The sequence below is a fragment of the Myxocyprinus asiaticus genome, chromosome 45 (assembly GCF_019703515.2).
Source record: "Myxocyprinus asiaticus isolate MX2 ecotype Aquarium Trade chromosome 45, UBuf_Myxa_2, whole genome shotgun sequence".
NCBI lineage: Eukaryota > Metazoa > Chordata > Actinopteri > Cypriniformes > Catostomidae > Myxocyprinus > Myxocyprinus asiaticus.
Window position 1 is genome coordinate 4531968 of NC_059388.1, and position 25535 is coordinate 4557502.

General features: G+C 41.0%; 1 protein-coding gene across 3 annotated transcripts in view; it reads right to left on the reverse strand.

Moving 5' to 3' along the window:
- Window positions 1-25535, reverse strand: part of LOC127435324 (copine-8-like) — a 359118-nt gene that overhangs the window by 111991 nt on the left and 221592 nt on the right. For all 3 annotated transcript variants that reach the window (XM_051688722.1, XM_051688725.1, XM_051688724.1), the window contains 4 exons: window positions 24055-24159; window positions 15353-15394; window positions 14103-14178; window positions 160-213 (listed from right to left, as the gene is read on the reverse strand). In XM_051688722.1, the coding sequence (XP_051544682.1) occupies window positions 160-213; window positions 14103-14178; window positions 15353-15394; window positions 24055-24159 (277 nt within the window). The remainder of the gene's footprint in view (window positions 1-159; window positions 214-14102; window positions 14179-15352; window positions 15395-24054; window positions 24160-25535) is intronic.

The window sequence follows — 25535 nt, forward strand, 5'->3', positions numbered from 1 at the left end:
AAAAGTATTGTTACTGTAAAACCTGCACTATTTCGAAAAACCGCTAAGCCACTACCACACTTAAAATGTAGTTACATTAGTAGGATCACTAATGTTAGTTAGTTATTCCCCAACACTGCACCAAAATCACATGCTAGCACAAAAAGTGCTTCTCCTTACTGTTCCAGAGTTGAGATATTTTTTCTTCTTTCCTTTCTTCTTGGGGTTTATGACCTGTTTGAAGAGATGAGTGATTACGGGATAATGGAAACTGTAAAACAATTGCACTCATAAACATAAACTCTACTGTCAGGATCCAGCCACTTCTGTTGGTTTAGTTCATAGTTTTTGTGGCTGGATTCAGACATCCATGTTTTGTTCTGTTGTGTGTGAACACGTGGCTTTGGATTCGTTTTCATAGCCATGTGTTCTTGTGTCTTGTCTATAGCGTCAGGATCCTGTCACTTTGTACCATTTTTTGACTGGATCCTGACACTTGTATCGTGTCTGTCCTGTCTGTGAGTATATTTGTTTGGGTTTTTCATTGCCACATGCTCTTCTGTCTTGAGTGATAACCCTGCCCTCTCGTTTGCCTTATCAGTTCATTAGTTACACCTGCCCTCCTCATTACTCTCCTTGCTTTCTCCCCTATTTAAGCTCCTCTCGTGTTCAGTCCTGTGCCAGATTGTTTTGTAGTTTGCAAGTGTGTCTTGTGGATTCTAGTTTTGTTTCCCTGTTGGTTCCTGAAGTTTGGTTTGTCTAGTCTTTGTTTATCTTTTAGTTAGTTTTTTTGCCCTGCTTTGTTGTTCCTCTCCCTCCTGAGAGTTTTTGTTTGTATTTTGTTTATTTTAAATAAAGCTTTTTTTGTATTATTGCCTCTGCAGTTAGGTCCTCCCTCAAAACTTGTGACATCTACATCATTTTGTTGCATGTAATGTTGTTATGTCTCTATACAAAATACCTTCTAGATTGAAATTAACTTTAAATGTAGAAATTCAGCTTCTTCAGAGGATGAAGCAGTTTTCTCTAAACTGCATTACAATATGCATCCAACAAGCCACATACTGTATACAAGATACAGGCCCTTATATACAAAGAACCAAACAACACACATATATACAGGTGCATCTCAATAAATTAGAATGTCGTGGAAAAGTTCATTTATTTCAGTAATTCAACTCAAATTGTGAAACTCGTGTATTAAATAAATTCAGTGCACACAGACTGAAGTAGTTTAAGTCTCTGGTTCTTTTAATTGTGATGATTTTGGCTCACATTTAACAAAAACCCACCAATTCACTATCTCAAAAAATTAGAATACATCATAAGACCAATAAAAAAAAACATTTTTAGTGAATTGTTAGCCTTCTAGAAAGTATGTTCATTTACTGTATATGTACTCAATACTTGGTAGGGGCTCCTTTTGCTTTAATTACTGCCTCAATTCGGCGTGGCATGGAGGTGATCAGTTTGTGGCACTGCTGAGGTGGTATGGAAGCCCAGGTTTCTTTGACAGTGGCCTTCAGCTCATCTGCATTTTTTGGTCTCTTGTTTCTCATTTTCCTCTTGACAATACCCCATAGATTCTCTATGGGGTTCAGGTCTGGTGAGTTTGCTGGCCAGTCAAGCACACCAACACCATGGTCATTTAACCAACTTTTGGTGCTTTTGGCAGTGTGGGCAGGTGCCAAATCCTGCTGGAAAATGAAATCAGCATCTTTAAAAAGCTGGTCAGCAGAAGGAAGCAGAAGTACTCCAAAATTTCTTGGTAAATGGGTGCAGTGACTTTGGTTTTCAAAAAACACAATGGACCAACACCAGCAGATGACATTGCACCCCAAATCATCACAGACTGTGGAAACTTAACACTGGACTTCAAACAACTTGGGCTATGAGCTTCTCCACCCTTCCTCCAGACTCTAGGACCTTGGTTTCCAAATGAAATACAAAACTTGCTCTCATCTGAAAAGAGGACTTTGGACCACTGGGCAACAGTCCAGTTCTTCTTCTCCTTAGCCCAGGTAAGACGCCTCTGATGTTGTCTGTGGTTCAGGAGTGGCTTAACAAGAGGAATACGACAACTGTAGCCAAATTCCTTGACATGTCTGTGTCTTGAAGCCTTGACCCCAGCCTCAGTCCATTCCTTGTGAAGTTCACCCGAATTCTTGAATCGATTTTGCTTGACAATCATAAGGCTGCGGTTCTCTCGGTTGGTTGTGCATCTTTTTCTTCCACACTTTTTCCTTCCACTCAACTTTCTGTTAACATGCTTGGATACAGCACTCTGTGAACAGCCAGCTTCTTTGGCAATGAATGTTTGTGGCTTACCCTCCTTGTGAAGGGTGTCAATGATTGTCTTCTGGACAACTGTCAGATCAGCAGTCTTCCCCATGATTGTGTAGCCTAGTGAACCAAACTGAGAGACCATTTTGAAGGCTCAGGAAACCTTTGCAGGTGTTTTGAGTTGATTAGCTGATTGGCATGTCACCATATTCTAATTTTTTGAGATAGTGAATTGGTGGGTTTTTGTTAAATGTGAGCCAAAATCATCACAATTAAAAGAACCAAAGACTTAAACTACTTCAGTCTGTGTGCATTGAATTTATTTAATACACGAGTTTCACAATTTGAGTTGAATTACTGAAATAAATGAACTTTTCCATGACATTCCAATTTATTGAGATGCACCTGTATATATATATATATATATATATATATATATATATATATATATATATATATATATATATTACATTTGTGAACATAATGCATTAAGAAACCATATTGCATACTTTTCCACCCTAAAGTCCACTTATAATCAGCATTTTTCCACTGCAGGAACTTTTCCTAGTTCCTCAAACTATTGTATGTTCACATTAGGCCCTTTCCCACCTCAGGGACTAAAGCTGTTTTAGACACTTTTCCCCGGGACTAATACTTTTCGTAGTTTTCTCACCTGAGGACCTACAGTTCCTCGTAGCTGCTTTAAGTTACATTTTTAGCTCCTACTCTGGGGTACTTTTGGCAAGTATAGTTCTCTGCAGAACAGTAATGGGTATTTTCAAATCTGTAGGTGTTTCCAAAGCAGGATGGGCATTTCTAAACTATCCAATGAAAGTAGGGACTCTCAGTGGTTTGAAAATGCCCACTGATTGGGAAAAGCCCATTTTTGTTCTCCAGAGATATAAGCCCTCACTTTTGGTGGCATAGAGGGACTGTGGGAGGTGCTGCTGCCTGTGATTGGTCAAAAACCTATGACGCACAAAGCAATGAGAAACGTGAGGAGTCGGCAGCCACCATTTGTAAACAAACTTGTAGCTGCTAGCCTACTACTCAGAATATTGCACTAATTTTACAATTCCCTTAACAGAACTAACATAAAACCCACAAAGTATCCAAAAAAGAATCTCCCGTTTCACATATGTGTGTAAGGGTTGAGCAGAGCTGCTGAGCTACGCGTGTGCTGCTGAACCAAACCAGGAAACTTTTTATTACCTGCTTCAGGGGTAGTAATTTCCTTGCAAAGTGGAACTATTTGGGTGCAGTAAGAAAAGAGAACATTTCTCGTTGGTCAAGAGAAATGTGACAACAGCCATCAGATAGCTGATAACGGATATTTTTAAAAGATAGGTTAGAAAGCTTCGCTAGAACCTTTGTTGAATTGTTGTTATCATAGGTTTTCCAAATTGAAATGGACAGATAGATGGTGCTGTTATGGCTCTTCAGAGTATTTATGGAGAAAAAAAAAATTGTGAGTTTGAACCGTTAACCAGAAACGAGAAAATGCACAAATAATATCTGACAATCTTGTCAAGTTTGGCTATGATGACCACAACGTTAAACTATGTAGACTGAAAATTAAGAAAATCAAACAAGACTACAAGAGAAAGCAACAGACAAAATGCATTTGACTGCAAATGAGGGTAACATTAAAGCCATCTCTTCTACTCTGCTTTGGCTCTCCTGTTGTTTTACTTTATCTCTTACAAATCCATGTGCATCTTGACCAAGTGAAGTTTTTCACAACTAAACAGGAAAATAAAAACACGGAGGCCGTGAAATAATTAATCGTCTTGGCTGTTGTTGCATTAAGACATCATCGCTATAACAGCGTCAAAAGCTTATTTAAATGCTTTCTGTGTCCCTGGTGTTAAAACAACGTTACAATGTTGTTGGAAGAGGTACAGTTCCACAACAAACAGATTTTAGTTCAGGTACTAGTCCTACAATTGTGTGGAAAACACCTGTTTCTTGTACCAAACACAAAACCATTTTCCATCATGACTATTTTCCACCCTCTCTCTTTTGCTACTGTACCTTAACAGTAAGATATCTACAGTATATGTAAATTACTTCTATTATTATTGGCTAACCTCTGAGGGCAGGTGAAGTTTCTGAATTGGTGTTAATATGTGAATGTGGGTGGTCATACGTTAATCATCTTATTGTCATGATCATTAAGATTGATCAACAAGTCATTTTTAAAGTTACATTTCGATAAATGGTCTGGGTGTACAGGGAAGGAAGTTTTAAGATCTAAATATAAGAGTAGGCGGTCTATAAACTTAATCTAATTCTAATGTCAAATTTTTTTTAATACATGTCCCCTTGAAGTATTTATGGTTTTTTGCAGACTGAAAAAGAGAATATGTTTGCCAGTTAATATAAATAGACAAATTTCATGGTCCATTCTGAAAACATATGGTTTCACTTAAACGCCAACACACAGTCATGCAGACAAACACACGCACATTTTCTGATCTAAATAAGGACATACAGTACCATAGACTTGTATTGTTTTAGATAAAGTTCATTTAATTATAATTACACTAATCCAAAATTTTTTGGATTTTTATAATAATAATAATAATACAAAATCTTTATTTATTTTATAGTTGTTGTTTTTTTAATTGAGGACATCACCAACTTTGTCACACACAAAAGACCATGTATTTCAATTATGTGTAACAATATATAAGGGTAATTGACAAATAAGGCTGTCCGAGGTGATACAAAATTAGAAATCTTTTAAAAATGTAGTTTAAAACACACTGTAACAAAGGTTCGAGTTGGGCAGATAAAGGAGGAAGCGGGAACCGGTTTCCACAGTTCACGTGTCCATTTTGTTCACAAATAATCAGTAATTGCTGTACAGCTTCACTTCAAAACACAAGCCGGCTTTTCAGCGTCACTCAAATAAACAGTCCGCTTTTCAGTTTCACACAACACAAGGCTCGAAAACTCTGGTCTGTCTGTCTCTCTGCTCTCTCAGTGAAATGGCCATCTTTTATCTCTCCTGACTCTCACTGTGAACATAGAGATGGTAATTAGTCACAGTTCATCTCAGGTGGATGTCCTTACTGCTTTCTCTCTCTCCAGACGGGCGCTCGACCACGCCCTCACCTCTACATACCCCCACCACCCGACTCAGGCCGGGGCAACCGTCTGGACTGCCTACACCCCCCCCCCCTTTCTGGAGAGGAAGTCTGCGACAGCCATCTGTGCCCGGTCTGTGGACAACCTCGAACTTAAATGGCTGGAGTGCCAGATACCAATGGGTGATCCAGGCTTTGGCATCCTTCATGTGATGGAGCCACTGGAGCAGGGCGTGGTCTGAACAGAGGGTGAATGCTCGTCCCAACGAATAATAGTGGAGAATGAGGACCGCCCACTTGATGGCCAAACACTCCTTCTCCATGGTGCTGTACTTCATCTCTCTCATAAAGAGATTTCAACTAATTTACAGCACCGGGCATTCCTCCCCCTCCACCTATTGGGACAGAACAGCACCCAGCCTCCTGTCCGATGCGTTCGTCTGTAAAACAAAAGGGAGAGAGAAATCAGGGGAATGCAAAAGCAGATCGCCACAAAGTGCAGCTTTTACCTGCGTGAAAGCTTGTTGGCACGACTCCGTCCACTGGACCATGTCTGGGGCTCCCTTTTTAGTGAGATCAGTCAGTGGGCTGGTGATGTCGGAAAAATTAGGCACAAACCTTCGATAGTAGCCGGCCAGCCCCAGAAACTGTCTCACCTCCTTTTTCGTCTTGGGTCTCGGGCAGGTCACGATTGCTGTGGTTTTATCAATCACCTGCCCGTGACCCAAGTGGAACCCCAGATACCGTACCTTCACCCATCCAATTGTGCACTTTTTCGGGTTTGCTGTGAGCCCAACTCGTCGCAGTGACCTCAGAACTGCCCTCAGATGCTGCATATGCCGTTGCCAATCATTACTGTATATAATGATATTATCCAAATAAGCAACGGCATACGCAGCGTGCGGTCTGAGGACTCAGTCCATAAGACGCTGAAATGTAGCCGGGGCCCCAGACAAACTGAACGGAAAGGTTACAAACTGATGTAATCCAAACAGTGTGGAGAAGGCCGTTTTCTCACGGGACATCTGCGTTAAGGGGATCTGCCAATTTCCTTTGTCAAATCCAGTGTCGAATAAAAGCGAGCCGAGCCCAACCAATCGAGCAGTTCATCAATACGAGGCATTGGATAAGCATCAAATTTCGACACCACATTGACCTTTCTATAATCCACACAGAACCGGACAGAGCCATCGCTCTTAGGTACCAGAACCACCGGGCTGGCCCAATCACTGTGGGATTCTTCTATTATGCCCATATCGAGAATGGCCTTTAATTCTTCCCGTACTACTTGTTTGGGTAAGCGGTAGGGATGAATACATTCCACTACCCCTGGGGTTGTCTTGATGTGGTGTTTTTATGCGATTAGTGCGGCCGGGGAGAGGCGAGAACAAGTCAAAGAAATTATTTTGCAACCTGGCAAACTCCATACGTTGTGACGGCGAGAGGTGGTTTCCGCAAGGGTAAACTGATTGGCTTTTAGACTCACCTCCGGGCTGAGCTCCTCCCTCTCTGGAACTACCATCACCAAGGATACGGGGACTGCCTCTCTCCATGGTTTTAGTAGGTTGAGTTGGTAAATTTGACGAGCCCCACCCCATCCGTACGCACTACCTCATAATCGACTTCCCCAACTCGCCGTGTGACCTCAAAGGGCCCTTGCCACTTTGCGAGTAATTTAGAGCTCGATGTGGGCAGTAACATAAGTACTTTATCTCCCGGTGCAAATTCCCGTAGCTGAGCTCCCTTGTTATACTGCCAGGACAGACATTCTTGTGCCTGTAGCAAATTATCCTGTGATAAAACAGTGTGTGGAGTTTTGCTCTCAGGTCAAGAATGTGTTGAATTTCATTTTTGATTTGTGAAGGTCCCTCATCCCAGTTTTCCTTCATGGTGTCTAACACACACCACAGGGCTTATGCCCATATAATAATTAAAATGGGGAAAACCCTGTGGAGGCTTGCGGGACATCTCGTACTGCAAATAACAGGGGTTCGAGCCACCTATCCCAATTCCGAGCATCTTCGTGCACGAACTTATGAATCATATTTTTTAGGGTCTTACTAAATCATTCGAACAAGCCGTCTGTTTGTGGATGGTACACACTTGTCCGAATCGATTTAATACCTAATAATGCATCCAGCTCGCGTAGTGTACGTGACATGAAAGTAGTGCCCTGGTCAGTGAGGATTTCTTTCGGAATCCCCACTCGGGAGATTATTCTGAAAAGTGCCTCCGCAACACTATATGCTGAGATGTTGCGAAGAAGCACTGCTTCCAGGTGTCGTGTTGCGTAGTCCACCAGAACCAACACAAAGCAATGCCCGTGTGCTGACCGTTCTAATGGCCCGATGAGGTCCATGCCAACTCTGTCAAAGGGAACCTTGATCAACGGAAGAGGGAGCGATGGCGCTTTTGGAGTGTCCGGTGGATTCACCAGCTGATATTCGCGGCATGTCGCACACCACCGGCTAACATCCCCGCGAATGCCCGGCCAATAGAAACAGGCTATGAGATGGTTTAGTGTTTTACCCTGTCCCAAGTGACCTGCCATCGGACTATGATGAGCCGCCTGGAGCAACATTTCCTGACGGCTCCTTGGTACTAACAGCTGGGCTGTATCTTCTTTTGTCTGAGCATCCTGTGTAACTCGATACAACCGATCATTTACAATTGAGAAATACGGATATGTGAGTGCAATGCGCAGCTGAAGGCATTGACCATCAATTACTTTCAGTTAGTCAAACACGTGCTTAAGAGTCTCATCTTGCATCTGCTCCAGAGGGAAATTCCCCTAAGGGCTGGGGAAGCCGATGGGTTACAGGACCCATCCACACACAACCCCTTTAACAATTCAGGAAAAGCCAGCCAATTAGTACCCAAAACTAGTGGATGGGTGAGGCGGGAACTAACCATGACAGGGAGAGAGAGAGAGGGGCTCGCCAGCCCCCGGGTACGCCACTAAATGGTCCTCCGCCAACAGCACTGCTTGATCCAGTAACGCCGGTCGGTGGCACTGGATCCACTCTGCAGTTCCTTTAGTGTAGTTTGGTGATGAATTGTTCCAATACCACAAGATCGATGACAGCCCCAACGTCGCTAGGCTCCTCAGCCAGCACCCACGGCAGGCGTCGCGGAGCTGTTGAATGATGTTGAATGGGTGGCCAACTTCACTCAGCACCAGGGTTCGGAACCACCGCTGATGCTCTTCGGGACTGCGGTCGACCCGCTGCAGGATGGCTTTCTTCAGCTCAGGGTACCTCAGGAGGTTGTCGACCAGGAGTTGTCGGGCCGTGAGTTGGGTCTCCCCAGTCAGCAGCGGTAGGAGGTGAACTGACAATTGCGCCCACGGCCATTCCAGAGCTTGTGCCGTGTGGCTCATCTTGCGCCCCCATCTTCGTCAGCATCACATGGGGGTTCGCTGCTGCCGGGGTCCCTCTCAGGCTCTCTCTCTCTCAGGGGACAGACACGAAGTCTCTGGTCTGTCTGTCTCTCTCCTCTCTCTGTGAACTGGCCATCTTTTATCTCCCCCGACTCTCACTGTGAACATAGAGATGGTAATTAGTCACAATTCATCTCAGGTGGATGTCCTTACCGCTTTCTCTCTCCCCAGATGGGCACTCGACCACGCCCTCACCTCCACACACACGTCAAGTTTATTGAAATGTACTCTTTGTGTCCATGTTGGTTTTATACACTTATGAAAAACTTATTTTGGGTACACAATTTAATAATTAATTTCCAAAAAATACCTAATAAAAAAAATAAATAAAAAAAAAACAATAAAAAATAAATAAATAAACATATTTTCAAGGTAATTATATATATGCAGCCTCAGTTTTCTGTTCTTGGCTGACAGAAGTGGAACCCCATTCGCCTAAAGGTTTGACATGACATGTTGTGCATTCTGAGATGCTATTCTGCTCACTACAATTGTACAAAGTGGTTATCTGAGTTACTGTAGCCTTTCTGTCAGCTCGAACCATTCACCGTTGACCTCTCTCATCAACAAGGCGTTTCTGTCCATAGAACTGCTGCTCACTGGATGTTTTTTGTTTTTGGCACCATTCTGAGTAAACTCTAGAGACATGGAAAATCCCAGGAGATCAGCAGTTACAGAAATACTCAAACCAGCCCGTCTGGCACCAACAATCATGCCACGGTTGACATCACTGAGATCACATTTTTTCAGATGGTTGATGTGAACATTAACTGTAGCTCCTGACCTGTATCTGCATGATTTTATGCATTGCACTGCTTCCACACGATTGGCTGATTAGATAACTGAATTAATAAGTAGGTGTACAGGTGTACCTAATAAACCGGTAGGTGAATGTATATGTGTGTATTAGAGCTGTCAGAATTAAAGCGTTAACGCATGTGATTAATTTAGAAAGTTTAATGCGTACATTTTTCTTAATCACTAATAACACATTTAACCTTAATACAGCAAAACCCACAATAAACACTAGTGGGAAGGGTGGAACCTTTGTAATGTGTTTGCCCGGAGTCATTACACTGATGCACACAACACACACACACATTAGCGCTTCTGTGTCATTGATAAAATGATGGACAAAAAACCTCTTAACGCAATTTGCTGTACACAAACAAGCCCAGATGGGACTTGTGATAGAAATCAAGTATTTTTCAGCCTATGTAAGGCGCATTTGAATTGCCTCAGAAGCACGTAAAGTCTTAACTATCACCAAAATGCAGAATTGGATGTTTTTGTCTGCAAGCGCTTTTCATGTGGAATTCAAAGCGGAGCTTGACGCTGGCATTGATGCCCTGACACGAATCATGAATGCAGCTTCATGATTGCAGTAACAAAGTGGATAGCCACAGTCTGCCAGCTGATTAATATCGTGGAGGATGAGAGTTTAAGAGATATAATGCCCATTGCAATGAATACACAACCTATGGGGAGACTAGTTCTTTCAATTAGTTCCAGTTAGACTTTGGGAAATGTTTAATGTTACTTGAATTGGTGCTATTTTAGTGCTTTTCTATCTTTATACTGTGGAAGGCTTTGTCTGGAAAATGTTAATAAAGCATTATATTGTTACATATTGTTTTGTTTTGACTCCCACAAAGTCCCCCACTAAACATCGAGTCAGTCTGGGATTACATGAAGAGACAGAAGCAATTGAGACTTAATTGATAGAAGAACTGTGGTGAATTCTCCAAGAAGCTTGGAACATCCTATCTGCCAACAACCAAGAAAAACTGTGTCCAGGTGTACCTAGGAGAATTGGTGCTGTTTCAAAGGCGTCACACCAAATATATATATATATATATATATATATATATATATATACACCGATTAGCCACAACATTAAAACCACCTACCTAATATTGTCTAGGTCCCCCTCATGCAGCCAAAACAGCGCCAACCCACATCTCAGAATAGCATTCTAAGATGCTATTCTTCTCACCACAATTGTACAGAGCGGTTATCTAAGTTACCCTAGACTTTGTCAGTTCAAACCAGTCTGGCCATTCTCTGTTGACCTCCGTCACCTCTCTCATCAACAAGGCGTTTCCGTCTGCAGAACTGCCCATCACTGGATGTTTTTTGTTTTTGGCACATTTCTGAGTAAATTCTAGAGACTGTTGTTTGTGAAAATCCCAGGAGATCAGCAGTTACAGAAATACTCAAACCAGCATGTCTGGCACCAACAATCATCCATGCGATTATCTAATCAGCAAACTGTGTGGCAGCAGTGCAGTGCATAAAATCATATATGGGTCAGGAGCTTCAGTTAATGTTCACATCAACCATCAGAATGGGGAAAAAAATGTGATCTCAGTGATTTGGATCGTGGCATGATTGTTGGTGCCAGATGGGCTGGTTTGAGTATTTCAACTGAAAAATATTGAGTACTCACTAAAGCTGGATGAGTTATGAAGAACACATATTTAGTGCCTGAGGGACAGACTGGCTGCCAACATCTCTGGAGATCTGTGTCTTTAAATCCTCACATTACTGTGTGTTTCTTTTGAACAATAGCGTGAAATCCCTTCCTCTAATTAAGAAAACACAAGCTGTTTCTGATTGTTATTCCATTCAGACACTTTTAATCTCACCCCTTCAAAAAAAACCATTTAAGTTTCCAGAGATGTGTCAGACATGTAATTTTGTTATATAGATTTGATATAGAAATTTCAGGCTGGGATGCTATCTGAGATTGAGACCTAATATTTAACCAACTAAAACTTGTTAATTACATTTATTTTAAAATTGATCACATTGATAATAACAAGTTTTGGTGGTAAAGGATGGATTCTGACCACATTCAAAGAAGGTGTAAATGCAAATGCGCTTTCATTATCTGGATACAACTACAGTATACTGAAAGTATTTACAGGTGCATCTCAATAAATTAGAATGTCGTGGAAAAGTTCATTTATTTCAGTAATTCAACTCAAATTGTGAAACTCATGTATTAAATAAATTCAATGCACACAGACTGAAGTAGTTTAAGTCTTTGGTTCTTTTAATTGTGATGATTTTGGCTCACATTTAACAAAAACCCACCAATTCACTATCTCAAAAAATTAGAATACATCATAAGACCAATAAAAAAAACATTTTTAGTGAATTGTTGGCCTTCTGGAAAGTATGTTCATTTACTGTATATGTACTCAATACTTGGTAGGGGCTCCTTTTGCTTTAATTACTGCCTCAATTCGGCGTGGCATGGAGGTGATCAGTTTGTGGCACTGCTGAGGTGGTATGGAAGCCCAGGTTTCTTTGACAGTGGCCTTCAGCTCATCTGCATTTTTTGGTCTCTTGTTTCTCATTTTCCTCTTGACAATACCCCATAGATTCTCTATGGGGTTCAGGTCTGGTGAGTTTGCTGGCCAGTCAAGCACACCAACACCATGGTCATTTAACCAACTTTTGGTGCATTTGCCAGTGTGGGCAGGTGCCAAATCCTGCTGGAAAATGAAATCAGCATCTTTAAAAAGCTGGTCAGCAGAAGGAAGCATGATGTGCTCCAAAATTTCTTGGTAAACGGGTGCAGTGACTTTGGTTTTCAAAAAACACAATGGACCAACACCAGCAGATGACATTGCACCCCAAATCATCATAGACTGTGGAAACTTAACACTGGACTTCAAGCAACTTGGGCTATGAGCTTCTCCACCCTTCCTCCAGACTCTAGGACCTTGGTTTCCAAATGAAATACAAAACTTGCTCTCATCTGAAAAGAGGACTTTGGACCACTGGGCAACAGTCCAGTTTTTCTTCTCCTTAGCCCAGGTAAGACGCCTCTGATGTTGTCTGTGGTTCAGGAGTGGCTTAACAAGAGGAATACGACAACTGTAGCCAAATTCCTTGACATGTCTGTGTGTGATTGATGCCTTGACCCCAGCCTCAGTCCATTCCTTGTGAAGTTCACCCAAATTCTTGAATCGATTTTGCTTGACAATCCTCATAAGGCTGCGGTTCTCTCGGTTGGTTGTGCATCTTTTTCTTCCACACTTTTTCCTTCCACTCAACTTTTTGTTTACATGCTTGGATACAGCACTCTGTGCACAGCCAGCTTCTTTGGCAATGAATGTTTGTGGCTTACCCTCCTTGTGAAGGGTGTCAATGATTGTCTTCTGGACAACTGTCAGATCAGCAGTCTTCCCCATGATTGTGTTGCCTAGTGAACCAAACTGAGAGACCATTTTGAAGGCTCAGGAAACCTTTGCAGGTGTTTTGAGTTGATTAGCTGATTGGCATGTCACCATATTCTAATTTTTTGAGATAGTGAATTGGTGGGTTTTTGTTAAATGTGAGCCAAAATCATCACAATTAAAAGAACCAAAGACTTAAACTACTTCAGTCTGTGTGCATTTAATTTATTTAATACACGAGTTTCACAATTTGAGTTGAATTACTGAAATAAATGAACTTTTCCACGACATTCTAATTTATTGAGATGCACCTGTATATATCCAGGATCTTGTTCATTTTATTTGTAGACTTGTTACACACTCCTGGCCCCACTCTGCAGAGTTTAAGGGTAAAGGTACAGCAGCCAAACACAAGGGTCAGAGAGAAGATGCAAAATGGTCATAAACTGTTTTTGTTGCAAAAAACCTTTACTAACATTGAAAATGGTAATCTGGGGGAAATGAAGATGATAAATGACCCTTTTAATAAGGATTTCATATGCATGCTGAGTTTTATGTCCATAAAATATGTTTCTTTTCATTTAAAAGAAGTTCTAGACTCAAACTTTTGTGCACTTGTCACATGCACAAAAACTCCATCTACTAAAGTGAAAAAAATATGCTAGCTATCAAAATCGATTGTGCTGTAGAATCCAGCAATACTAGTCGGATATCTGCTGTTTTCATTTTGTGCTTCTGAGATAAGTCTTCATTGTCCAGCAGATATAAAGTTATTAAACTGACTCCTTGTATCCACACAATAAGGAGGTATTTCATTTACAATGGCATTAATGGCATTGTTTATTTGCACACACTGTGTGCACTGTTTTAGCACCCAATTCAGACACCTGAATTGGCTCTTTAAAATAACAAAAATATATTTAAAAATATATATTTTTTTTTCTCCATTGAACACAAAAGGAGATGTTGGGCAGAATGGTGAGTGAATCATGACAGAATTGTCATTTTTTGGTCAACTATCTCTTTAATCTTGTGTATTTGTAATACCTTGAAAACTTTCTTCTGGAAAACACCATGTTTGTGACACGGAAAAGTAAGTCAGTGCTCCAGACAGCTTACCTCATAAACGTTGAATTGTGACTGGCCTCTTGACAGTTCTCTATAGCTTGTGCTGAATTCTCCAATGAAGTCATGACTGTTTAAACACACACACACACACACACACACTGTTCAGCATGGAGGACATTTTATCACATTAAACCCACCACGAACATCAGCTGCTTTTATTTTCAGCTGACTTTGTAACTTAATGACATGACAATCAAATTTGTCATAATGTTCTTACTAGGCCTTGATAAATTCCTGATCTTTCTCAAGCATTTCAAGTGCTTTAAAATAAAAATATTTATTATCTTAGTTCAAAGCACCCTAAAAATCCTCTAAAATTACTTTGATGATTTATCTAATTGCATTACAGATGTCTAGTGATCAGACTTCATCTGGGTCCAAAAAACACAAATACAGACGTGTGCTAACAAAAAGATATAACTCCAAACATAGTAGGGACAGGAGGTGTCATATATTTACATTTACAGTAAGTGCCCTCAATAGGTATTTGGACACTAAAAGGTGCACTCAGTAACTTTTGTCTTTGTGTCATCTTGGACATCTTGGCTTGGATGCAGCATAATTTAAAATCAATAATTTTCAGTTTCAAATGCCATTGTAGAAATTTAGTATTCACAGTCAGCCATGATTACTTAATCAATGAGTGAAAGTGTCAAATAACAGGACTGTTACTGAGATTAAGCGAGTAGTATTTGGTTGGTCATGTGATTCTAACATGCAGCCCCATATGCGGACCCTCTCCATGTATACGGTTACTGATATGACTGGAGTCTTCATTTTAATGTGAGTGGTCATGATCTCCTACATATATTACAAAATTACAATTAATATCTTTAGGAGATAAACTTTTGTAAACTTTTTTAACTGAGTGCACATTTAAAACCACACAAAAAGTGTATGAATGTCATTTTATTGCAAAATATTAATGAAAATATACAATTAAAGAAAACAATGTTATCTGGCTTTGTGTTTTGTTTTTGAAGACGCAACACCAATTTTCCATTGTCGAGTTCTCGCTTAAAGCCTCATTTACATATAATCAATTTTTGACAATCTGCTTGTAAATAACACTTAAAATGGAACAATTTAGTACTTCACCATTGTTCAATTTGATCATAAGAGTGTTTTCTCTGTATCACATAGAGAACTCTTGAGCTATCATTACACTGATTATGAATAAATGGATGTTAGATACAGTGAGTATTGAGGTGAGCAAACTGTGACTATTTACAGCTCATTACCTGCCATCACGATCCCAGTCATACACTTCAACTTTGATCGTTCTGTAAGAGAGTGACAGAAAGTGAGAGAATTGGTCTGAGAATTGGTCCATATTGAACATAAACTGTTTTGTGTGATTTCAAGAGCAGTCTTTGTAAGTTATGGCTGAAATCACACATGAGCATTTGAAATATTTTTTTCATCTATAAGAGAATGTTATTTCATGCTATAATCATTCATATGTGTTTTTCATATCCTGTAGAAAGATAAAGAGCATGGGAACAGTATATATGATGAAAAGTAAAAAAAGGCATTTATATCAAGTTTTCTTTGGGAAAGTGTGGATTTGTGGGGGTAATTGCTTTTCTTGTTTCTGTTATTTATTTATTTATTTTCTTCATGGCAATACTGTATTAATTATTCCTAAAACATTCTGTTTTAAAGCACAAATTGTAGTATTAAAGTATTAAACTTTATTTTGTAGATAACTATAGCCATTAGTGTGCCATCTAATTTTGTTTTTCATAAACTTTATACTTTTTAAGACACTTAAGATTAAGCTCCCATTGATGATATAAATACGTTTCCATCCAAATTGTGAATTTAATTTATGCAGAAAAACAATTTGCAAAAAAGTAGCATTTCCATCCTATGTGTTGAAGAGAACAAAATCATCACTTCTCCGGACATTGGCGCAAAAAAGAAATGAAAATGGAAACTGACACCACCATTGCTCTTCTATTAAATGTAATGAATTGCTTGAGGTTTAGAGCGTTTAGAAAAAATACTCTGGCGAACTTCATGTTTGCTAGCGTTCAGCGGCAGATGCCTTTATGTTTGGGAGCAAAAGTATGTCAGTCAATTCTGGGAGGTAGCAGTAGCCAATTATTTCAATGACAGACTTTGGTATTTTAAAATAACCATAACAACATTTGAGATGCTATGCGATGATATTGTTAATCTATGAGCGTATTTACATTACTTTTTTAATGCACATTGACAGTATATTCCTGTAAACATTCTATAGAAATATATTTGGTAAATGTGTATCCATGTCTTCTTACCGCATAATGTGTATCCACGCAAGTCTTCTTACCGCATAAAAAATGTATCCACCTCAAGCGAGCACATCCGTTTCTCATGCGCATTTTGGAAACTTTATTAGCATCTTGGTGTTTCCATTTTTTATGCAATATCCCACAATTTCCGTTAAAATACATGAACGGAAAACCAGCTAGTGATAGAATGTTCAGCATTCCAAATGTGACTGAGAACGATATTTGGTAAATGTGTATCCATGTCTTGTACATTAACAATTTTTCCATGGTACATGTCCAAAATCATGTAAAAAGCATGGTTTCATACTGGCCCCAGTAAACACAGTCCACCCCCAAGTCTCTATGGCTACGTTCACACCGCAGCTGAATATGGCCCAAATTTGATTTTCTGCTTAAATCAGATTTTGTTTTTTGTTTTTGTAAGGATGTTCGCATACTGTATCATATTAAATGTAGCACATTTCAGACACTAGTCTGAATAGCTGACTCTCCTAAATTGACCTGCATGCTTATAACAAACCCTGGCATGTTCATCATTATAATATGTACACTGGCGGCCAAAAGTTTGGAATAATGTACAGATTTTGCTGTTTCGGAAGGAAATTGGTACACTAATTCACCAAAGTGGCATTCAGCTGATCACAAAGTATAGTCAGGGCATTACTGATGTAAAAAACAGCATCATCACTATTTGAAAGAAGTAATTTTTGATCAAATCTAGACAGGCCCCATTTCCAGCAGCCATCACTCCAACACCTTGTCCTTGAGTAATCATGCTAAATTGCTAATTTGGTACTAGAAAATCACTTGCCATTATATCAAACACTGCTGAAAGCTATTTGGTTCATTAAATGAAGCTTAATATTGTCTTTGTGTTTGTTTTTGAGTTGCCAGAGTATGCAATAGACTGGCATGTCTTAAGGTCAATATCAAGTCAAAAATGGCAAAAAAGAAACAGCTTTCTCTAGAAACTCATCAGTCAGTCATTGTTTTAAGGAATGAAGGCTATACAAAGCTTGAAATTGCCAAAAAACTGTGAGAAGTGCCCGACAACACAGCCACATCTATGGCCAGTGCTACAGGAAGCGTGGGGTGAAATGTCACCTGAGTATCTGGACAAACTGACAGCTAGAATGCCAGTGGGTTCAAAGTTCATACAGTACATTAGGTTAGGCTGTAGGGTTTGTTCAAATGCCTAACTCTGAGTAATAGTAATAGTGATTCTTGCCTTGCAAACACCTCTAACAGTTTGAATGAAATGTAGTTCATTAGTGTAACTGTAAGACATTTATGGTTGGCAAGCAACTTGTCGTGTAAATACAGAATTTAACTGAAGTACAATCACAGGTGTGTATATATCAGCTATTTTTCAACAGCTTTTGAACATGGCATTTCCAATCAGATTTTACAGCCGAAACTGTCCGTTTTATAACTGGAGTTCAAATATGCCTTTTAAGAGCACCTACTATGGTTTTTAAACGTGCCTAATTTTGTTTTAAAGGTCTCATACAATAGATTTACATGCATCCAAGGTCAAAAAACACTTTAATTTGCTCATAATTTAATAGCAGCATTACCTTTTTTTTCCCCAGTGTCAAAAATGACTCGTTCAATGATCCGTTCTAAAGGATTAATTCTAAACTCCTCCTTTCAGATAGCCTACTCTGCTCTGATTGGTCAGATGTCCCAGTCTGTTGTGATTGGTCTACCGCGTAGTGTAGTGTTTGAGGGTGGGTCAAAGCTGTTCGCGAGCAGCCAATGAAGACCAGAGGCGGGTTTTTTGTTACCATATTACGTAGGTTAGTACAGGAAGTCTGGAATTACTAACAACTCATTTGAGGTGTCTTTCTTTTGGGAGTCAATAACTCCATTTGTCGTGCACTTTGATTTTTGAAACTTTGCAGACTTATTTACATTCACAAACAGCTATATAACACACTACATGAAAGGTAATATTTGAAAAACCATAATAGGTGCTCTTTCTTTTTTAGGAAGGAAAATTAAAAACCCCTTTCACATACTCGGGTTGGTGGGTCAGATTAGTGTGTTTTGACAGAAAATAATTACAAGTCCTGCTGTCCGCGGTGTGATAGGCATGTGATGACTTTGCACAGTTCAAATAGAACAGCTCTGTCAATTACACAAAGCTTTAACATGACAAATGATTACAACAATTCAATTCCCACAACATCCCTTAGCACCCATTCTCAGCATTATCATCAGCGAGACACTCCACTCATCTTTATTAGCACATGTGTGCTGGCTTATCCCAGACTCCCGTGAACGCTTAGTGCTCTTCCTCTCTGTCTGTCTTTCTCTCTTTCGTTTCCCACATGTACAATCACAGATAAAGCGCTGCATTGTATGGGAGAGAGCGCTACGGCCAAAAAATTGATGCTAATCAGCAAGAGTACTGCTACTGTGTGGAAGCTTCAGCTTTATCGCCACACAGCCAGAGCTCCATGATGGAGGTTTTTGGGACATGATTAAAAGCAAGATGTTGCACTTTGGGTTTTCCTCTGCTTTGGGAATGTCTTATCATTTTATAATGTATCATATCTCAGATTCTGATTTAACACATAACCCTGAAACTGTTAAAGGTATGTTTCAGGTTCAATACAAGTTAAGCTCTATGGACGCATCTCTGACATTCTGTTGATAAGCAGAAAATAATTTTGATTCGTTTCCCAGTTTTTTAGAGAAAAAATTGTGTTTATATTAAAGCACTTACAATGGATGTCTGATTTTAGTGTGAATAATTTGTCTGAATACTGAATGGCTGATGATGAAATGCTTTTTGCAAACACTTGTGGTTGCTTGAAAAATGTGTCATAATGGTATTAAACAGAGCACTATTTAGTGGAATCGTTCAATGTTGCCTGCTGGAATGTTTCACACAACAAATCAAAAACACAGCAATTACCTACAACCAAAAAGAAAAAGAAAAAACACAAAAATTCCCTACTTCCAATCAAAACAAACTAGTTTCCATTAAACAGTAAAAAAGAAAAAAAGTTTTCACAACCAATAAAAAAAAAATCACCAATTTCCCACAACCAATCAAAAAACACCAGTTTTCAGTAACCAATCAAAAAAACAACTAAAAATTTGCCAATCAAAATATACATTTTTCAAAACCAATCAAAAACACCAATTACCCACAACCAATCAAAATACACCAGTTTCTAGAAACCAATAAAAATACAATTTTCTCACAACAGATCAAAATGCTCCAGTTTCTTGCAACCATTTAAAATAAACTAAAAACCACAAGTTTCCTGCAACCAAAGGATACAAATTTCCCACAACCAATAAAATGACAAAAATCAGCAAATCAAAACCATACACTTTTCACAATTCCCACAGCCATTCAACAAACACCAAATTCTCTTACCATTTAAAAATATTGCATTCCCACAACCAATCAAAATACATCATTGTCCAGTAGCCAATTAAAACAACAATGCCAAATTCCCACAACCAATCAAAAAACACCAGTTTCTGTAAGCATTAAAAATACTGAATTCCCACAACCAATCAAAAACACCAAATTTCCACAGACAATCAAAATAAATAAAATTCAAACAAAATACAACAAGCCCATTCGTTTCACTCACAAACTAGTGTTTTAAGCCATCTCAATTCACTCTGTGAGAAATATTTTCAGATAAATGTACCGACTTAAATTTTGTTTGGACTAGTTTTAATCGCAATGCTGTTCTGTAAGTAACAATGTGCTATTTCCCACATTCTGTTTATGTTTCATGAAGCAATACGTGAAAATGATTGCCCCCAAGTAACATACATACATGCTTTTGTCGTGTTTTCATTTACTGCCTCATCAAACAAACAAAATATGGGAAATGGCTCACTACTTACAGCATATGACTAAATCCAGCCCCAAAACAATGCAACAAGGTGCAGATCTGTTTAAATAATCATTAAAGAGTGACATGAGCTTGGCTCTCACTCACAGAGACACATTGTGTATGTGTATGCGCACTGTCGCTTGAAGCTGCTGCTTGAGTCCCTGCATGAAGGAAAGAAGCCGCAGGCAGTCAGAGATTCTCAGCCACAAGCAAATAAACCATAACAAATTATCAGCGAATATATCGGCAGTAATTCCATTATCGGAGCGAAAATAATATTTTGATTTTCCAGGGTATTGGCCAATAATATATCGGCCACCGATATACTGTGCATCCCTAAACAAAATATTAATAACCAACAGCCTGTTTCTAGTAATCAATCAAAAATAATTTAATTTCTACAGCCAATAAAAAAAACAGAAATGTCTCACAGCCAATCAAAAATTAATTCCTGCAACCACTCAAAATAAACCAACCAGTTTTCCAAAACTAATTTAAAAACACCAGTTTCCTGTGACCAAATGACACAAATTTCCCACAACCAATAAAATAACAACAAAAAATTCAGTAGCAAATCAAACACATACATTTTTCACAACCAATCCAAAAAAAAAAAAAAATTACCAAATTCCATCCACTAACACATGCTTGCCCTGGATCAACGGCCAAAACCTCCACAGGGCGAGCAGAATTGCCAACAACTTGAGGCAGTTGATGTGCCAACGTAGCCGCGGGCCCGTCCAGGAGCTGGCGGCTGTGTGCCCGTTGCATACAGCGCTCCAGCCCGTTTTGGAACCATGATGCGCCTGGAGATCTGCTATAGGGGAACGCTTGCCCGTAGAAATGTGAGGTCGGTCCAAGGGCTGAAGAGGCGGCGACAGTCCGGCGTGATGGCCATGCGATGTGTCCCGCAGTGCCATGACCATCTCGGGTCTCGAGTCTGAAGCCAGTGCTGAAGCGGTCTCATATGCATCAACCTGAGCGGAGTGGCCACTGCTGAGGATGCCATACACCCCAGGAGCCTCTGAAACAGTTTCAGTGGAACCGCTGTCTTCTGTCTGAACGCCTTCAAACAGGTCAGCACCGACGCACCGTCATCGAGACTGAGTCCAACTCCAAGCCGAGAAAAGAGATGCTCTGAACCGGGAGGAGCTTGCTCTTTTCCCGGTTGACCCGAAGCCCTAGTCGGCTGAGGTGCGAGAGCACCAGGTCCCTGTGCGCACACAACACATCCCGAGAGTGAGCTAGGATTAGCCAGTCATTGAGATAGTTAAGGATGCGAATGCCCACTTTCCTTAACAGGACAAGGGCTGCCTCTGTGACCTTCATGAAGATGCGAGGGGACAAGGACAGGCCGAAAGGGAGGACCTTGTACTGATACGCCCGACCTTTGAATGCAAACCACAGGAAGGGTCTGTGTCGAGGTAGAATCGAGACGTGGAAGTACGCATCCTTCAGGTCCACCGCTGCAAACCAATCTTGATGCCGGATGCTCACTAGGATGTGCTTTTGCGTCAGCATTTTGAACGGGAGTCTGTGTAAAGCCCGGTTCAGTACTTGCAGGTCCAAGATTGGCCGCAACCCACCGCCTTTCTTCGGTACAATGAAGTAGGGGCTGTAAAACCCCTTCTTTATCTTGGCCGGAGGGACAGGCTCTATCGCACCCTTCTGTAGGAGGGTAGCGATTTCCGCACGCAAAGTAGCGGCGTTCTCGCACTTCACTGAGGTGAAGTGGATGCTGCTGAACATGGGCGGATGCCTGGCGAACTGAATCGCGTAGCCGAGTCGGACGGTCCGGACCAGCCATCATGACAGGTTGGAAAGCGCAAGCCACACGTCCAAGCTCCAGGTAAGGGGGACCAAGGGGACAATCTCGTCGGACGTACCAGTGGGTGGGGCCTCGTGGCGGGGTGGAGCCTGAGGTGCCACGTCATGCTGTGGCCGTGCTGAGTTCAGGGATATCGAAGCACTTACCTGGCTCCTTGTTACCACCCCCGGAACAGCCTGGGACGGGGGATAAGAGGCTTGTCCTAGTGACCCGTGGAGACCGTCACATCGGGTGCGGATTTGTGCTACAGCTGGGCGCACAGGGGCGGAGAGACCGCCGCTGGAGTGCCAAACCTGCCGAAATGGAATGGTGGACGGTGGTCATGATGACGGCCGTGCACACTGGGTATGTGACCCAGGGAACAAGGAAACCACTGTTTTGCTGAACCTTTGGGTACCGCAGCCACTTGGGCATGTGGTGAAATTAAATGAAAAGGTAACAAAAGATTCTCCTCCCGGCCCTACACCGGGGGATGGAGTGGTCTGCTTACCAGCTCCAGAGCAGCGGGTTTCCTCAACCCTGGGTCGCCCGTCTCAAGGGCAGCCTCTCAGGGACGACTTAAACCTACAGGCCCTGGACGGGAGCTTCGGGCGCCCACGCTAGGTGGCGGTGCTCTGCGGGCATAGGTGCACCGCGAGGGCCTTATCCACCGGGGAGATCACCGAATACCCCTTGGCCGCCCCACCATCAAGGGTAGTGAGAGCAGGGGAGCAGAAAGATCAGGACTGGGCAGTAAAAGGTGCCTCCCATGACCTTGTCAGCTCCTCGTGCACTTCCGGGAAGAAAGGTATTGGGGCGGGGCATGGCTGTGAGCGGCGCCGCGGGCCCAGGAACTAATCATCGAGCCGCGAGGGTACAGGGGAGAGCGGAGGGTTCCACTCTAGCCCAATGCTCGCGGCTGCCCGGGAAAGCATGTCCGTCATCTCCGCATCAGCCTGTGACTGGACAACCGTACCCGAGGTACCGCTTAGGCTTTTGCGTCCGACTGGACAAGCCCGCTCGCCGATGCTGCGCTCGAGAGCTCAACTCACCGTGAGACGATCCGGCGGACTCATCCAGAAGCCCGATCGGGGCAGACGAGCGTGCTGGGGAATGGAAGGTCTGTGGGGGGATACCCAGTGGAGGTGGTCCAATTGAGGTCCCCAAATCTCCCCCAGTGCTAGCCACGCTGGCCTAATACCTATAGGTAGAAGGATCGAGGCGGGGAGCCGCTGGGGTGGCTTGCTTTCTTACGAAGGCAAGCCGCGACCGCAACGTTGCCATGGACATGTTCTCGCAATGAGTACATGACCCATCCATGAACGCTGTCTCCACGTGGGTAGCGCCCAGACACAAAAGACAGTGATCGTGACCGTTAGAAGACGAGAGATAACGACCGCAACCAGGAATAACACACAAACGGAAGGGCATCTTTTCTTTTTAGAGAAATATACTCTTTTTTAGAATATACTCTTTTATTTCTGCCGAAGCGCCCAGGGGCGTTCTCTGCAGTGCACCAGTGCAGAGGGGGAGAAGCCGCTGAAATGTGCCGTCAGATCCAGCAGAGGTGAATGGACAGCCGTGGGAATTCAGCTCAGTGAGCATCGACCGTTCGGCTCCGAAGAGAAAATCTGAATGAGTGGCTGCATACCAGCTCCTTTTATACACGTATGTTCGGAGGAGTGGTATGCAAATACCACTTGCCAATTCCCATTGGCCTTTTTTCAAAGACCAGAGGTGTTTCGGGCTCCCAAGAGTGACCCCTAGTGTCACTACATCGACACAACGTCGAGTGAGTAAAAGATAGGGAACATACATTTTTCACAACCAATAAAAAATAAATAAATAAAAAAAAAATCCCCACAACCAAAATACACACGTTTCTGTTAACCAATCAAAATACACAAATTTCCCACTATCAAAAAAAAAAAAAAAAAAGTACATACAATTTCTCAACCAATAATAAACACCCTCTCCTGTGACTTTACCTGTCATAATCACCATTGCACAGGGCTCTGACTGTGATTTTGAAGGCCTGCCATACAGGGTTCAGTGTGTTCTTCACAACCTCTGTCTTATGACAAATGGTAAAACTGTAAGACAACAAGAAAACAGTTAAATACATTACAGTAATATATACTAAACTGTGATCAAATGAACTTGTGTTTAAAGAGATATTTTTTTATTATTCATATACTGTAGGACTTATTTCAAATTGGAGATTCAGTTAATCACCTTCAATTCATGTCTACTTGATGGGCTGTAACCTGCATCTTTACTAGAATATTTTGTATTCACATCAAATGTATAGCTAATTATCTTGTTTGTGTAAGCAGAAATGAAACATTATTTTCCACCCTTCACAGTGGAGTTATGCAGAAATTATTTCTGTAAAAATAATTACTGAAAACTGCACCAAACCAGTTAATATTCTTGGAAATTCATATTGCTCAGTATCAACTGGGCTATTTCTGAAACTGAAAAAGAAATATTTGACATATTTGGTTTGACTTTTAGACACTGGCCCTTGAGCTAAACCTCCCTAAACTACACTGGATTTTCCTTAAAAAAGACACTGTTTTTAAAAGGACAGATATGAATGGACTGCTCAGTTATGGGCTCAATACACAGCTCACTACTAGCCTTTTTCATTGACTCTCTCTCCTTCTCTCTCTCTCTCTGTGTGTGTGTGCAGCTTTAGTGCTGCTGAAACTGAACTTAAAAATGTCATCCTTTGCTGTGAGGTGGTCTCGAGCTGATCATGGAACAGATGGCAAGTAATGACCCTGCCTGGTAGTTAGACAGCATCAGTGATGACTCTTTTTTAATAAAGATATATCTGCAATTCTTTTTAAGGCTATGTTGAATGACAAGGCATGGGCCTACATGATATTGCATACAGTAAAACATGGGTAAAACAAGACCACGCCTACAACATAAAATCATGTTGTATATAGGCCTATACAATAACCAAATAAAAAATTAATTAGATGCCAAAAATATATTTTTTTCCACAAAAATAGCTCTGTCCACTTATTTGAAGTTTTATCAGATATTTTCCTCTAGTGTTATATTATCAAAACTCATATTTCAGGCGTTGGAGCAATTCAACAATGATGATGATCAATAACATTAAATTCAGTCTGACAGACCTATTCGGCAATAAATACTGCTATAAATACAGCTATAAATATTTCTATTAATAATATGAAACCGTATTCTGCATTAATTTTATTAAAAATACATGTTTGCCTTTATGACAATGGAATTACTTAACTGTTTATTTAGTCTGTATTTGTGATAAACTCACATAGCCAGTGCCTGTCTCTATGTGAAACTGCGCTTGTCACAAACACATGAATCTGTCATGTCACCTGATATCATGCTGAACTTGTAACAATGGACACCATGTGATGGATGAACAGAGACAGTACTTTATGGCTTTAAAACATATTTGTGAGTGCGCAGG